Source organism: Tachysurus vachellii, chromosome 16 (assembly GCF_030014155.1).
Source record: "Tachysurus vachellii isolate PV-2020 chromosome 16, HZAU_Pvac_v1, whole genome shotgun sequence".
Lineage (NCBI taxonomy): Eukaryota > Metazoa > Chordata > Actinopteri > Siluriformes > Bagridae > Tachysurus > Tachysurus vachellii.
This window is the reverse complement of record NC_083475.1, coordinates 19,997,953-20,014,226: the sequence shown is the minus strand read 5'-3', so window position 1 is coordinate 20,014,226 and position 16,274 is coordinate 19,997,953. Positions and strand designations below refer to the sequence as shown.

At 41.3% G+C, this 16,274-nt stretch overlaps 1 protein-coding gene across 2 annotated transcripts in view; it reads left to right on the top strand.

The window, feature by feature from the left end:
* Window positions 1-2,276: 2,276 nt before the first annotated feature.
* Window positions 2,277-16,274, top strand: part of atp2b1a (ATPase plasma membrane Ca2+ transporting 1a) — a 40,100-nt gene continuing 26,102 nt past the window's right edge. For both annotated transcript variants that reach the window (XM_060890109.1, XM_060890110.1), the window contains exons 1-2: window positions 2,277-2,433; window positions 11,506-11,939. In XM_060890109.1, coding sequence (XP_060746092.1) covers window positions 11,747-11,939 — 193 coding nt within the window. In that variant the 5' untranslated portion in view covers window positions 2,277-2,433; window positions 11,506-11,746. The remainder of the gene's footprint in view (window positions 2,434-11,505; window positions 11,940-16,274) is intronic.

Sequence of the window (16,274 nt, the reverse complement as noted above, 5' to 3'; positions counted from 1 at the left end):
AGCTTCAAATAAAAAGCACAGAAGTGGAAAGTGGCACAAATAAAAATAGACCCCGTGTCCTCTTTGCTCCAGAGGTTTTTGGAAACCGAGTTGACGGCTTCTCGCGGCTAAGAGAGACCTACTTCGGACGTTTAGTCGAGTGCGATGCTAAGAAAGATGTTCACTAGCTACCGAAACGTGTGCTGATTTGTTTCTTCTACATTTGAAGAAGAATGTTTAACTGATTAATTCCCATTTATGGAAGGAGTCTCCGGTGTCAGTGCTTTCTAACAGTCAGACCTTTGAGGAGTTTACACCTGTTTAAGGTTAAAAGTGAGCGTGTTTGTGAGTTAGATCTTGATGAGTTAGATCTGACAAGTGCATGCTAGGCTTCGTAGTCATCGACGTGAGAGCCCATGAACAGACGGGAAAAATCCCCATTTGCATTTTCACTTTCAGCTGCATGCCACTGCACCTACACACTCAGTCCTCTTACCAACACATGCCCTGCATAAAGAATAAGCTTTTAGTGCTTCCCAGACTATAGGGACTTTTCTCAAGAACATGACTGAAATATCTCGTGACTTTTTTTAGTAATGAGTTCATTTTTAGTGTCCGTTTGATCAGATAACTGCAGACTGCAACTGTAACTGATTTGTTTCCCTGCATGACTCCAGGCATGGGGGAAGACGTGGCCTAATAGTGCACACGGTGTGTGTGTTCACTGCTGTGTGTGTGTGCACTTTGGATGGGTTAAATGCAGAGGGTCACCATACTTAGCTGTATGTCACGTCACTTTGACATGTCAAACAATCACTTCATCCACCTTTGGAAAGATGTCATTCCCAGACCTTGAGCAAAGCCCTTAACCTTAACTGCTCAGTTGTGGATAAATGCATCCACCTTGAATTAAATATGTGCAAATGAACAACCTACTTAAATAATAACACCTTTTTTGGTGCACTCTTTCCAATGATGGACCAATTATGAGCTCCAAAAAGCAAAACAGCCAAGGATTGTTTGAAGAGTATCCCAGAGCCACCAGATGAAGGATGGTTTGAAGAGTATCCCTGAGCCACCAGACGTGAATCTGGAATACACCCTGAATGGAACACCATGTATACAAATTCACATTTACACCTCAGGGCAACTGACTGTAGCCAGTTCACCCAGCAGCTGTCAGGATATTTATATATGCATATTTTTTCTTGTTTGAATTTCACATTCGCGCTGTAACTGGTGCTTTTAAAAGGATACAAAACTCACATCATTGGCAAATTGCTACGGTGTAAGAGGAATAAAACAGTACAGGGCTTGTTGTCTTAGAAAATCTTTCAACTTCATGTCGGTTCTTCCCCAAACTGTTATTGTCTAGAATGTCCTTGTATGTTATAACTGTAAAATTTCCTTTAAGAAACCCTGTTACAGACATGACAACGCCCCTGTGCACAAAGCACACAACTCCATAAAGACATGGTGTGGAGGTTAGGGTTGGACTGGAAGATCTCGTGTGTCCTGTACTGAGCCCTGACTCTGAGTTTATTATAACGGTGAAGCTGGAATAACTATGGAACGAGTTGTTTATGAAGTGTAATGAAGTTATAAATGATTTCTGTGCATGGTGTGCGTAGTGTGTTTAGAACCGTACATGACATTTAGAATGAAGGAAAATGAAAATTTTAAATACATTTTGCACAAAATATTTAATGTAGTTAAAAAAACAGTTGCACTGTAAAGTGTACAAATGTGTATGTGTGTGCGTGTGTGTATGGTTTGTTTGTGTGTGTGAGTGTGTATGGTGTGAGTGTGTGTGCATATGGTGTGTGTGTGTGTGTGTGTGTGTGTGTGTGTGTGTGTGTGTGTGTGTGTTAAGGTCCTGCGTGCTGCTGTACAGCGCCATCGAATCAAGATAGAAAATCTCTACGTCATGGAAAGAGTGACGTCGGCTTTAATTAGCCGCTGGGGAAGACTGGTCCCAGACTGTGGGCGGGGCTTAAAGAGCCGGACCTGGTGCTGACTTGTGCACGAGCTTCATTTGTTTATTTATTTATTCATTGTCAGATCCATAACGTGCACCACAAACGCTCCTTTCTATTAAATCCGTATTCTGCATTCACACACGGATAGGTTTAAAGCCGGTAATGTAAAATAACACACACACACACACACACACACACACACACGCACACACACGCACACATACACATATATATATAAAAAAAGACAGATCTGTATTCCAGAGACCAGGCGGTGACGTCACGGTTTCCAGCAGCGACAGATATGTCGGTTAAGCCAATAGGGGGTTCGCATTAATATCGCTCAGCGCCGTCCTTCTGACGTGGGTCACGTGTCCCAGAGCGACGCACGGTAGTGGGCGGGGCTTCACCTCAGATTGAAGGAGGGTGATAGTGCGGCTGGAGTGCGGCTCACGGAGACTCGCGCGAGCGCCGCTTGGTGAGTGTCTTATATAAATATACACGTTTTATATGCTTTATAATTCTCTTTTTTTTTAAGCATTGCCTTGAAGAATATTTCCTCCTGCAGTTCGCTTCGATTTCCAGCACGCACTTGAAGCCGAGCTGCGGTTTAAGGGCTGTTTGTTTGTTTTTTTTTTACACACAGACATTTACCTCAGGAACTGTTTTAGCTTTTTCTTTAACGTTAGCTAGCCAAATTGGCTAACACTCGGAACTAGCTCGTAGTAACGACAAGTGAGTGAATGGACCGGTCCGGTTAGAGAGCAAGAAAAAAAAAAAGAAGAGAAAGAAGAATGAACGATTATTGGGTGTTTTTTTTAATTTTTTTATTGAAGTTAGCTAGTTAGCACGGGCGTCAGAATGACAGCGGTCCGTTGGAGAGTTTACCGTTAAGTCGTTGGGATTTAAATATTTTTAAAAAAACATTCTAATTCGAAGGAGACGATTCGAATGCACGCGCGTGTCACGGGCGGTATGATGACAGGTCAGACGGAGAGACATAAAGAGCTCGAGCTCGTTTGTTTTGTAGTGGCTATATAACATAAATATAACACACACACATTATATATATATATATATATATATATATATATATATATATATATATATATATATATACACACAATACACACACACACAGTGACCTGGACTCGAGATATTAGCTGAGGCGAGGCACTTTTTTCTCTATTAGACAGATGGATAACGGGTCCTTGCTGCTTGCTATAAACGCTTGTCATTTTAAAAAAGAAGGAAATAAATAATTAAAGAGCAAAGCACGAGTGTAGAGATGTGTAGATTTGAACCAGAAAGCAAACCGGAGACAAACCGTTTCTTGATGGCAGGTCTGATTCATTACAGGAGAATTTGGTCTTAACTCGGATGATGACAGGATCTCTGTTTAATGTTGTGCACCGTTCGAACAGAAAGGTGTTAGCTTGCTTGCTAGCTGGATGTCATTTGCTGTTTTTTTGGGTCTGGCTCCTTCTGCTTAGGCGTTTTTTTTTTTTAGCTTCTGGAGGGAAAAAAAAAAAAAGAAGATGATGGAAAAATCTGACTTGATGCTGGATGAAAGATTATGAAGATAGCGTTTGGGTATTAGGAAGAAGTTCTAGCAGTAATGCAGCATGTTATGTTGGCTGTCATTTTATTCCTCCTGATTTCATCGCGTGTGTGTGTGTGTGTGTGTATGTGTGTGTGATCCCTCGTGTGGTGGACTTGTACAAGGTTTAAGGGAGTCGGTGTGTGGAAATGTAGCACATTCTTGGTTGTAATAAACATTCTGCTAAGTTTTATACTGAATCACGGCTGTAGTGTGTCCTTATCTGCTCTTATATATTATATAATATTTATATTATATATTATATTATATACTGTGTATATGTAGAGAAGAAAGTCTCGCATAGAAGTGTCCACCCTTTGATTCCTACATTATTCATTATCAGTTCAGCTGTCGGATATTGGAACATTCATGCCCTGGTGATATTTTAGTCTCTGGGCATTATTTATATGCTACGTGCGTGTGAGAATGAGACTCGTCATCAAACACACCTGTTAACACACCTGATCTGACTGTTCGCCATTGGGTTTTGTGCAGAATCCTCATGTGTTGCCTCCATGGGTTCGACTGTAGGTCAGCTTATTGTCACTCCCTACATTCTCTCTCTCTGTCTCTCTCTCTCTCTCGCTCTCTCTGTCTCTCTCTCTCTCTGTCTCTCTCTCTCTCTCCTTTCTCTCTCCTTTCTCTCTCTCTCCTTTCTCTCTCTCTCTCTGTCTCTCTCTCTCTCTCCTTTCTCTCTCCTCTCTCTCTCTCTCTCTCTCTCTCTCTCTCTCTCTCTCTCTCTCTCTCTTCCTCTCTCTCTCTCTCTCTTTCCCTCTCTCTTTCTCTCCCTTCTCCTCTCTGCTATTGACCCTGGGGCTGAATCTCTTGATGTTAGGCTACTTGATGAAATTGTGCTGTTTTCATAAGCGTAGGTGTGCATTTAATTTATTAAATAAATTCCATGAGAAACCAAGGTCTTTATCTTTTTAAATATCCGTCATCCCCTTATAAATGAGCCCGATTAGATAACCCGGCCCTGTCTTACACAGTTATATAGATGCAGCTGGTTTGTCAGAGGAAACAAACGTTAGTCTTTTTAACTTCAAAACAGTGGTTTCCGGAGGGATATTTTTCCTCTCGTTGATGGCTCACACAAACAGCGACGGCACAGCAACGGAGAAACGAGGAAGCGCTGCACTCCCTGCCATGGCATGTCGATCAATAGGCTGTACAATGTACAAACGAGCAGTCCACAGACGTAGTGAAATTCAAGTATCAGCGAGCGAGAGGATCAGAGCGCCGAGGGCCACGGAGTCACCGTACCCGAGGGCAGGGGTTCAAAACTGAAACGCCACTGTTCAAAGTTCAAGTAGAAAAAACACTGAACAGTGAATAGACACTGCTTTTTCACAAAAGAGCATGTTCATTTTTAATCCTTGTAGATTTCAGTTCGACGTTAGGTAGGGTGCGAAAGGCTTCGGCTGAAAAATAGGAGGATCATTGCTCAACTCATCAAAGTATATTATCGCTAAAGGGATTCATTCCATCAGCTCCTTGTTGTTGTAAAGTGAAGTACATGCTAACTTTCACACTGGCACAATGTACAATGCAGTACAATGCAGCAATGCTGGACGAGCGTAGCCACAAAGCCGTGAAATGCGCCTCCGTGTGTGCTTTCGCATACACGTCTCAAATCGTTTACCAACGAAGGATAATTTATAGGTTTAAGGGCTGATGACACGTGATGGACAAAGGTGCAGCTTTAGCTTTAAAACCCTTTTTATCATGTCAAATAGGAAACCTACATGTTCTGATACATGTCTTGTATCAAACAAATGCCATTAAATATCATCATATATTTCTGTCTTTTTTTTTTAATATTTAAATAAATGTTTTTAGTAAAAGAGGTCATAATACAGGGTGAATGTAGATGAGTAGAGGAAAACGTTAAGTGTAGTGACCTCACACTACACCACACACGATTAGACGGCCTATTGGTGCTTCCAAGTGTACGTGAGCGGTGTTAAGGCACGGTATGTCGAACGTCAAGATCTTCTAGGTTGGTGTGTTAGATATCTCTCACACATACACGCGCCCATTGTGTAGTATAATATCCAGAAGCACCAAGTGACTGGCGTTACTCTGAGGTGATATAGGCTCAGGCGCGGTATTGCTCTGGGGCATTTCTGAAGTGTTTGTACCCGCTGTAGGTGTGTGAATGAGTGTGTGCGAGAATGTCTGAATGAACTCTGTGGCAATGTTCAAAGTGGAACAGAAAGGAACAGTACAGCAGCACGTTACTGTTACACCTGCATTGTAGTTAAAGACACAAGCCCTGACATTTAAACACACCGTGTCTCCAGACGTCAGCAGCGGTGTTACAGCCTGTACAGTGTGACAACTGTGGTAAAGCCTTTACACAATCCTTTACACAAGTCCAATTGCACTCCTGACATACAGTGTACCGAGTGTTTAAAGAGGCGGTGTCAAAAATGCCACGTTCTTTAATTAACACCAAAATGACTAGTAAATAATTAACTAATTATGTTGGGCCATGAGGTGAGTACAATTAACTAATGACTGTAATATGACTGAAAATAATAATCTTCACATCAGCCAGAGTTCTCATTATTTAGAAAATCGGACTCAGTAAACCTAATCACACACAGACAAAACAGTCACTTGTTCAAAAGAAATGGTTTATCCGACCTGCAACTAAAAAGCCGTTCGGCCTTGAAAAAGCACAGCAGGACTTTTCAGAACTGTTTTTTTAATGCAATATATTTAAATATATATCTGCAGCAAGTTCTATGTGCTGAAGGCCAAGTGGTGTCCTGTGGTTTCATTCCGTTTCAGTTATAAGAAAACTTTAACCAGGCTGCGTTTTTATCTCAGTAGTGTATTTCATGTAGCAACCTAATGCTATCAAAGTTCTCCCAACACTTACTGCTTACTTATCACAGACTTGTCTTCACTCTTTTACACGTAAGCCAATACTTTATCTCAAAGCTCATGCGCAGAAACTGCAACGCTCAATCTCTCTAATCAGCCGCTCTCACTATCACGTCTCTCTGCATTTAGGACTTTATTTTCTCAAAGAGAAAGTAATAGATGTATGTGAGGGGAAAAAATGAAGATGCAGCAAATCCAATTCCCAGTTAAGATGTTTAGGCCACTTAAAGCTGAAGTTCTATTGTCTCTCTGCCTCTCTCTCTCTGTCTGTCTCTCTGTCTGTCTGTCTCTCTGTCTGTCTGTCTCTCTGTCTGTCTGTCTCTCTGTCTGTCTGTCTGTCTCTCTGTCTGTCTGTCTCTCTGTCTCTCTCTCTGTCTCTCTCTGTGTCTGTCTGTCTGTCTCTCTGTGTCTGTCTGTCTGTCTCTCTCTCTGTCTGTCTGTCTCTCTCTCTGTCTGTCTCTCTCTCTGTCTGTCTGTCTCTCTCTCTGTCTGTCTGTCTCTCTCTCTGTCTCTCTCTCTGTCTCTTTGTCTGTCTCTGTCTCTTTCTTTTTTTTCTCAGATGGAAATGTAAGAGATTAAGATCTTTCATGGTTGGATGATGATGATAGTGATGATGATGATAAACTGTTCCCTGTAATCTCAGGTCTTCCTTTCCTCAAGTGTTGTAATTTTTCCAATTAGTTATTATCACATCTCTGATTCTTGGCTTCATCGTGAAAGTAACAGAAGCATCAACTCGCTCCTCAACCACAGTGGAGAACACTTTTGTTCTTTGTCTGTTGTGCCACCTTAATTTGACTTTTAATCCATATACAGCAAAAAACATACTATATATACTGCCTAAAATTTCCCTGTGTTGTTTTTTTTATTCAGTAACCACTTGCTGCTGTGCACAACGGTGTGTCAAATAACATTGTGCTCTCTACTTGCCTTTATTTTCAGGACAAAGGTGAAAATGGTCCTTGCTTTATAAGGGAAAGAGCTGAAATGATTTAACTTGCAGCTAAAGCATGGCTTCGAGGAACCACGTGGGAGCTCTGGTCTAGAGTATATTTGGGAATTCTGAAAGAATTAAACATTCGATCTGTTGAACAGAAACCGAGTAAATGACCAAAAACATAATGTATGCAGTGAACACACTTGTAAAGAGAAGGATTCAGTGCTTAAAACCTACAGTGAAATAAATCAGGTTGCGTTTTGGTGCATTATAGTCGACCCGATTTGACACCAGCGTTGATTCCATGGTGCTTTGTATTTTTTACAGAAATTGTCCATGAAGACTTGGTTTATCTAATGAGTAATTACTTTTATTTGTTAAGAGGGTGCTTTTAGCCTCAAAGCATTATCTACTTGCACTTGCTTTGTCGTTAAATAGAAGGTTAAGTAGCAGGTGCTGATTATGGGGCTGTTCAGATAAAGCTGCTGACCCATAACTTGTCCTCGGTTCGTGTGTATTTTGTCTGTTGTGGACAGCCGCTGTCACCCATGGGCATGCGCCATCCATACGTCCAGCTTCGATGAGAGTCATGGTCGAAATGCAGCCTGCTGAACATGATTTACTACAAAATATCATTTATTTGTGTTTAAAACGATTGCATTAAAGTAAAAATACTGATTGCTGTATTAATTTCCAGACCTATTCACACTAGTTATTAACAACTCAAGCTTTGTTTATCTCCAAAACGGTTCTATAAACATCTGCTGATAGGTTGAATATAACAGGAATAACTGAAAGCACTAATAACTAATGCATCATAACTAATTTGACTATAGTTTGAATAGGTAAAAAATGTATAGTTTCCTGTCACTTTGTCTCTTGCTAGTGTGATCACAGCTTTAAAGTTTATACTCCCGCTTAATACGAACCACACCTTAAATGCATCGGAACACCAAGATCACTTGATTAAACTGGTTGAATTTGCTCGGTTTGGATGGAGCCTTTAAAGGTACATCATGGGGTATCTGTCTTTCACTTGGAAACCTGGATATAGCATAAGGCTCATAAATCCTCCCTGGCAAGGAAAGGTACAATTTAGTACACGTTCTTACTTTTAATTTAGCGTGTTAATGACTTTGTAGCTCCAGTGCGTTACAACCTGTGTGTGATGGCGGAGTGTTTAACACACAGGTTGGTTTAGCTGTGTATCTTAATGAACTAATGCTTCAGGGATCCCTTCAGATCAGAATCTCTTAGCCTTTGCAGTTCTTTCCTCATCCATTTAATCAGTACAAATTCTAGACCGATGATGTCATTTTATGTAAATTTGGACATTTTTTTGTGTCGTCACTGTGCCTACTTGTTTTATCAGTCTTTTTGTGTCATGCACCGAAAGCAGTGAAGTGTGTACACACACGCGTAAACACGTGTCGAGCGAACGACACTCACTCCAAGGGGTTTCTGTACCGTACAGTGTGATTAAAGCCAACACCTCGGCTTTATTCCCCTCAGATAGATGTGTCATGACCCACTTCAGCTGCAGCCGCTCTGGGGATGAGAACAGGAACGAGGAGGGGGTCGGCTGGGTGATTCTAAAAATACATCACTGCCTGTGACTCCAGTGTGGAGGGATCCCTGGAATTGCTGTCCTTGACTTGCAAACCCAGAGAACACACACACACACACACACACACATCGGGGGTCCAGTTGCCAAGCTAGGATGCATGGGGTTGGGTGGGGGTGGGGTTGGGGTTCTGTAGGTTTACATGCTCCAGTGCTTTTTTTTAGGGTGAAACAAAAAGCAGTCAGAGAATAAAAAAGAGATTATAGAGTACATATTATAGCATCATCTTGACACTACAAAGTCTTTTGTGTGTGTTTAGTAATGATGGCTAGTCCAGTGATGAAAGAGTTAAGACAGTGTGTGCCATTTCTCAGCCGTGTACAATCCCAGCTGTTCTTTAGCCATCCAGTCACAATGATTTTCTGCTGTTGTGACATGTGACCTGCTTTGCAACTCGAAACTGTTAACGTGAAGCAAATGTTGGCGCCGCGCTCACTTTGGCCAAGCTCGATCTCTTGTTCGAGCTTCTGTCCACTACGGGCAGACAGCAGAAGCTTGTGCTTTGACGCCTTTCATTCAGACAAAGGTTCAACCAGGACGTTGTTTTTTTTTTTGTGTGTGTGTTTGAAAATTAGAAACGCTGTAGTGGTGTCATTTCCTGCTATAAACAAGTTATCTGTCTCATTTGATTATGACAAGACCGGTACACAGACAGGAAGCCAAACGGGTTGTTCAACGGATGCGCTTCTCTTCTGACACATGAAGAAGTGTGATCCTTTCGCACTGGACCCGAGAGCTCCCGAGAGAACGTCTTTCGAAAAGATTTATTTATTCATAAATATTATTAAAATCTACAGCGTGGTTTGAAAAACTGAAGTAAAACTACACTACAGTGTCCCTGAGATGGTGTGAGATATTTCTACCTGTAAGACACATGTCCAGTATAATGAAGACCGGATGTGATAAATGAAGTGCTTAAAAGATTTAGGAACGATGGAGTAAGAAGCCAATCACGGTTGAGGAGTTTGTATCCTTACCCCATAGCTCAAGAAGTCATAGCCAGCTAACTAATAAAGCAGGATGTCCCTGTGACATCTCTGTATTTTTGTATTTCACACTTCTTCTCATCTAATGTCTTTCTATCCTCTGGTCTGGACTTTAGCTACCTAACTTGTGCAAGACTCCTCTTACCTGCTGAAGAGAAAAATACACAGATTATATAATACTCAGAAAACATATTCTTTAATGAGGCAATGAACTAGAGATGGTCGAACGATGGATGTTTCAGACCAAATGCTACATCATCAGACAGTAATCTATCCAAATCCCCGACATCAGCTCCAATCCTCCAATGAAAAAGACACTCTGACATTCTCTGACAATTTCTTATGCAGCTGAGCAATAATATCACTTTCGAGACACTTTTGCACAGTAAATGCTCTCGCACAGGTTTCTCTCTCACAGCAAGTAGCCAAATGATTATGCTAAGGAAAGGCATTGGTTTAATCTCATTAACCCTCGTTTCTTCTTCTTTTCACTCATTCTACAGCAAGCATATTAAACTAGCTTAAACCGCTAACCAAGCTTTCAGCATCAACGAGTATGTATCTATCTATAGGGTGGAAGGGTTGGGTGGGGTATTTGTATGGCACAACATGCAAGCAGAGAGCCACTAAATCCTCCCCTTTTAACCAGAGCATCTCTCTCTAGTCGTTACTATAGAAACAGTAACACATTAGTATGCATGTTCGAGCACATTTATATAAACCTGACGTTTACTTTAAAGAACTGCTGACTTAGTCATGCCGTTATAACACACCTTTTAACCAATCAAATTTGATAAATCATGGTGTGGTGGCAATTTATTTTTTTAAACCACGTGGCTATATATATGTCAGGTTTACTAGCACGATTTACCCACTATTACTGCATATGTGTATGAGGCAACCTTCGCTCCATTCTCTCACAATAAAGTGGTCTTTATGGTAAACCAAATGTTTGAGGTGAAGCTCTTTTTGCATTTCATGTGTTTTTTTTTTTTTTTTTGTTTTTTTTTTTTTTTTAAATAAATCTCTTTACTAGTGAACGTTATTGTGTTCACAAAAAATGTGATCACTTTATATTGTAAAGTTCTGGGACTCTTCATAGATTTCTTCACTGAAATTGCCATGTAAAATAAAATCAGTAGAAATAGTGTAGAGTGGTGGTCGGTTTTAGCACAAGTTGACCGACCCGCCCCCCCGACCTCATACAAGATGAATGAAAAAGCCCCAACTCGCTAGGTTATCAGGTTATAGGAGCTGTGATGTTTTTCCTCCTGTGTGAAAGTAGGCAGTGTGTCATGTTGAACCTGAGCCAGTGACCTGGTGTTCCTACATTGTATTTATTTTTAGGTGTAATGGAATCTTGCTGAACTTTAGGTGTTCAGTGTTTCATTTCATAACAACCTTGCGTAGTTCTGTACACTGTCCAGTTGCAATACTAACCTTCTCTCTCTCTCTCTCTCTCTCTCTCTCTCTCTCTCTCTCTCTCTCTCTCTCTCTCTCTCTCTCTCCAGATTTGTATGGATTGTTTTCTGTGACGCTCCTGTCAGCATGAACGAATGAGCTTACACAAGAAGTTGAGGGAAATGGCTTTTGAATTGACCCAGTCCTGCCATATACAGTCAGTCCTCCTCCTCCTGCTTCGTTGAAGGACGTCAGTTGTTTATGGGAACTACTGGCATCAGTCTCCTGAGGATTTAGCTTTCCTTTGGGACGCCTAAACACCCCCACTCTCCCTCCTCCCCCCACAGCGACATGGCTAACAACTCGTACAGCGGGGTGAAGAACTCCATAGCGGAGCCCAATCACGATGGAGAATTCGGCTGCTCGCTCAAAGAGCTGCGCTCGATCATGGAACTGCGGGGGGCCGAGGGATTACAAAAAATCCAGGATACTTACGGGGACGTTAACGGACTCTGCAACAGACTGAAAACTTCACCCGTAGATGGTACATCAGATATTGTTTCTTACTTTCTGTTAAGTATGAGTATGCAAAAAAGTATGAGGTTTATTGAGTCTGCATGCGGTAAGTGAAGCCTTCATTCATGGCATAGGACAACATGGAAAGAACAACTTGGGCATTCAGCATCTTATGCAGTCACAACAATGGCAGTTTGTTCCCTCTTTTTTCTTTCCTTTTTATTTATTCATTTTTAAAGTGACACACTTTCTGCTACAGAGAGAAATAGAATAGAAATACCACAAAAATAATCCGTAAGTTGTGAATTTACATCCTCGGACACCCTTCAGGATTCCGCGACGGCCCTTCTGTTGTCTCCGCCCACTCGGCGTACCTGTTGAGAAAGCGAAACCGCTCACATCCGCTCGCCTGCATGCAGCACTTTATTCCCTTCTCACGCACATTGCGCTTAATCATAGGCATGACCTCCACTGAACCATGAGCGAGACGAGGGATTTTCGGTTTGATCCTAGATTAAAAAAAAAAAAAAAAAAAAAAATCATCATCCATCACATCCACAGCTGCTTGATCCTCCTCCACAGCTGTGTGCGTGCACGTGTGTGTGTGTGTGTGTACACATGAGAGGTTTAGAGTTCCCGTTCAGTCAGTTTTAATGAACTAATGACTTGACCGTGGCACTTTGGTGGTTTTCATAGTTAAGATAATTAGAACGTAATGTAACCTGCAAACTGCTGACTCTCAGACAACCTCTGGCATTTCTTTGTTGCAACAGTATGAACAGAAATATGTTGTATCTCGACATTAGACATCATACACACATTATTCTTTAATACTCCACGCCTCCCTTCTCCCGGTCGCATACGAGTTAGAAGGAAAAAACGAAATCCGTCATGTTTAAATCGAATCATAGTGAAAAATATTTTCTACACAGCTTTTCATTACGACAAACCGCTCCATGTTTGAAGACCGGTCTATATCAGCTATCTGACATCGTATACTCCTGTTTCCTGCCTCACAGGAAGTGACGAATTCCAGACTCGGGCCACTTGGGGAAATGTTTATTTTTAGGCTGTTTGTTTCTTGACATCATACTGGAAAGGAAATAATGTTGAAATCACTGCTATGATTTAAAGTGGTTTCGCTCCCAGTTTTGAATTATTTATTTATTTATTTTTACATAAGTCAGTCAATAGGAATTGGGATTTTGGTTAGAAGTTTTGATTAGATGTTTATCTAGGCATTAAGGAGCAATAGTGCAGTAAGATGTGGGTTTAGCAAAAGTGTATGCAGTCATTTGAACAATGACCAATCTTAAATGCTTGTTTGTTGGGATGCGCTTCATCTCAGTAGTCACTGTAGATCCTACGGGCGGTGCTTCATCACAAATTAATGACTTTAGATCTCTAAATAGACATCTCTAATTTACTAATCTTAGGAAGTGTGCAATTGAATTCATTTTGTCATCAGTGGATTATGAGCATGGCTTCATGTTCCACCGTCATAAACGCTTTAAATGCCACAGCATTAGATCTTTTTAAGTATACAGAAATGTGTGCGTTTTGCATTTGAGTTTCAACTAAGTAGCTGTGTTTTTGTGCAGTGTGTGTGTGTGTATGTGTGTGTGTGTGTGTGTGTGTGTGTGTGTGTGTGTGTAGCATGCACCAAAGCAAAGGTGCAAACACTGCAGTCAGATCCACTGCAGCGTCCCACGCCGCTCTGTCCCCCTCGCCCAAGAGCATGCTACTTCTGAGAATATATCCTCAGTGCACTTCTCTCGCTAACTAAAGGTTCCTCTAATTACACAACAGTCCATGACAACATGTTACACTTGTGATTTAAAGTCCCAGTGAACAGCTGAAATCCTGAACACTCGAACCTAATAACCCGTAACGTCTCGACTCTTTCTGTCACGTTAGCGGTATGGCCGCGCGAGAGCCAAACAAAAACAGCGTCGTAATAGTTGCACTAATTATAAACACCAAAAAATCAAGTGGTAAGCAATTACACCACAGCCAAATAAGACTGTTTTACAGCAGGGTTGCCATGGTAACCTCTTTCTCAACCATCTCATGCTGATTTCCTCTTTTTTACCCTTTCTGTCTTTTTTTTTTTAAATCTACCCAACACACCTCTCTTATTTTTGTCCCCAACACATTACACATTTTTGGTCCACGATCAGAGTCGCGTGTTATTCCCCAACTCGTGTGGGACACTATGATTGCACGTCATTGGTGGAAATACTCAGCTTAAGTAGGAAGCTGACTCAAAACGACTTTTTTCCGCTTTTTTCACCGCTATCCGTTTCCAAATCGTATGTCACAGGATTAGAGTCGATTTACGTTTTAGACGACGGCGGTATCCGATGACTCAGGCCCATCCCCCAGCCCTAGTTAGAGCTCTGTCCACGGAATTGTGCTTATTTCAAAACGCTCGGCTTCCGTTGCAGTTCATTCTTTCGTCTCCGTTTACACCTTTCCGTCTTATCACGTATTCCTAAACGAAATGTTCACCCGGCTCAGCGCCGGTGTGACTGATCATTTACAACAATGCTCGTAAAGATCTTCTCATTTGCACATGATTATTTTAACTTGCAAATGTGAGCAAAACACTGGCACTGTACAGCTCCCGTTCGTGCCCGGACTCCTAGGGTGTGAAGTGTCATCGTGAATAGACCAATCTAAACATAGACGTTGAGTCAGTAGAGTTCTGGAGCAGGAGCAGGGTTCTGTTGCTCTACAGTAGTACGATGAAGAAGAACTCAACTCGAATAGATTACACACATGAATCAAATCAGGGAAGGTTTAAAAAAAAAATGCTCATGCTAGAACATTAAAAAGAGATTTCAAAACACGTATGCCATGGACCGATCGATCAAATAATATGCCATTGCGAGACAGATGTCGGAGCTTTCCATATCTAAGCTAATGGACAAAAGCGAGCAGAAGAGACACAGGCACTTTTTTTTTTTTTTTAACCTTCTGTTCACTTCAAAGTTTTATTAGCAGGCCATAAGATGTTTAGACAGCCTGTACAAGCAGACAAGAGAGAGGAGTCGAACACTCTGATCACGCTTTCATTCGATTCGTATTACATATTTAATTTTTTTTATTATTATTTTTAAAAATCTTTTGTAATCAGATTTATAAACAATGCAACACCGTGGTGGAGTCTGTATAAAAACGATAATTCATTTATTTTAATTTAACAAATGAATTTTTGGTGGTCAGAATGATAACGAGATGCGTGATGATTGATTTAAACCGCTAGTCACATCTGTGAGGTCACTAAACATCTGTAGGTGATTCATCACCGGTGTAATATCTGATGCGCTCTACGTCTACACAACGTCAGCGAGAATCGTTCTAATATTCAAATACATTAAAAACATTACACGGTTAAATCATTTGCTGTAAGCTGAACGTTCGATGGATTTTAATCTGAACACTGAGCACATTTATTTCTGTGCTGTTGTTGACCGATATCTTTAATAATATCCAGATATATTTATACATCACTTTCTCTTAAGGTTACATTTTTACTTTATCAGAACCTCTGCCAAGTGCTTCATTCTGAAGTGTTCAGCTGCTAATCGTAATTACTTTCTCTTCAGTTATTCACTTTATAGCAGTGCGTTCACTTCCGGAATCTGATTGGTCAGTGCGTTCACTTCCGGAATCTGATTGGTCAGGGCGTTCACTTCCGGAATCTGATTGGTCAGGGCGTTCACTTCCGGAATCTGATTGGTCGGTGCGTTCACTTCCGGAATCTGATTGGTCGGTGCGTTCACTTCCGGAATCTGATTGGTCGGTGCGTTCACTTCCGGAATCTGATTGGTCGGTGCGTTCACTTCTGGAATCTGATTGGTCGGTGCGTTCACTTCCGGAATCTGATTGGTCGGTGCGTTCACTTCTGGAATCTGATTGGTCGGTGCGTTCACTTCTGGAATCTGATTGGTCAGTGCGTTCACTTCCGGAATCTGATTGGTCGGTGCGTTCACTTCTGGAATCTGATTGGTCGGTGCGTTCACTTCTGGAATCTGATTGGTCAGCTGGTCTGAACATAGCTCTGACATGAATGACAGACGGTTTTAATTTCTCGTCTTTTCTATTGCAATTTCACACAGCGGACCGTCAATATAATCTAAGACTAGTAATGAACAGTTTGTAAAAAATTGTTGCAGATTCACTAGCTGATTTGGTGATGTGTTTGGGAGACACACTTTAACATTTACCGAAGGAGATGTGGTTTTTTTAAAGGAAAATTCTTCAGCTCAGAAAAGTTTGTGCTCACTTTAAATTTATTTTTTTTTTTGGGTAAAATGACACTGCAAGAGAGAGAGAGATGGTGAGGGAGAGAGAGAGA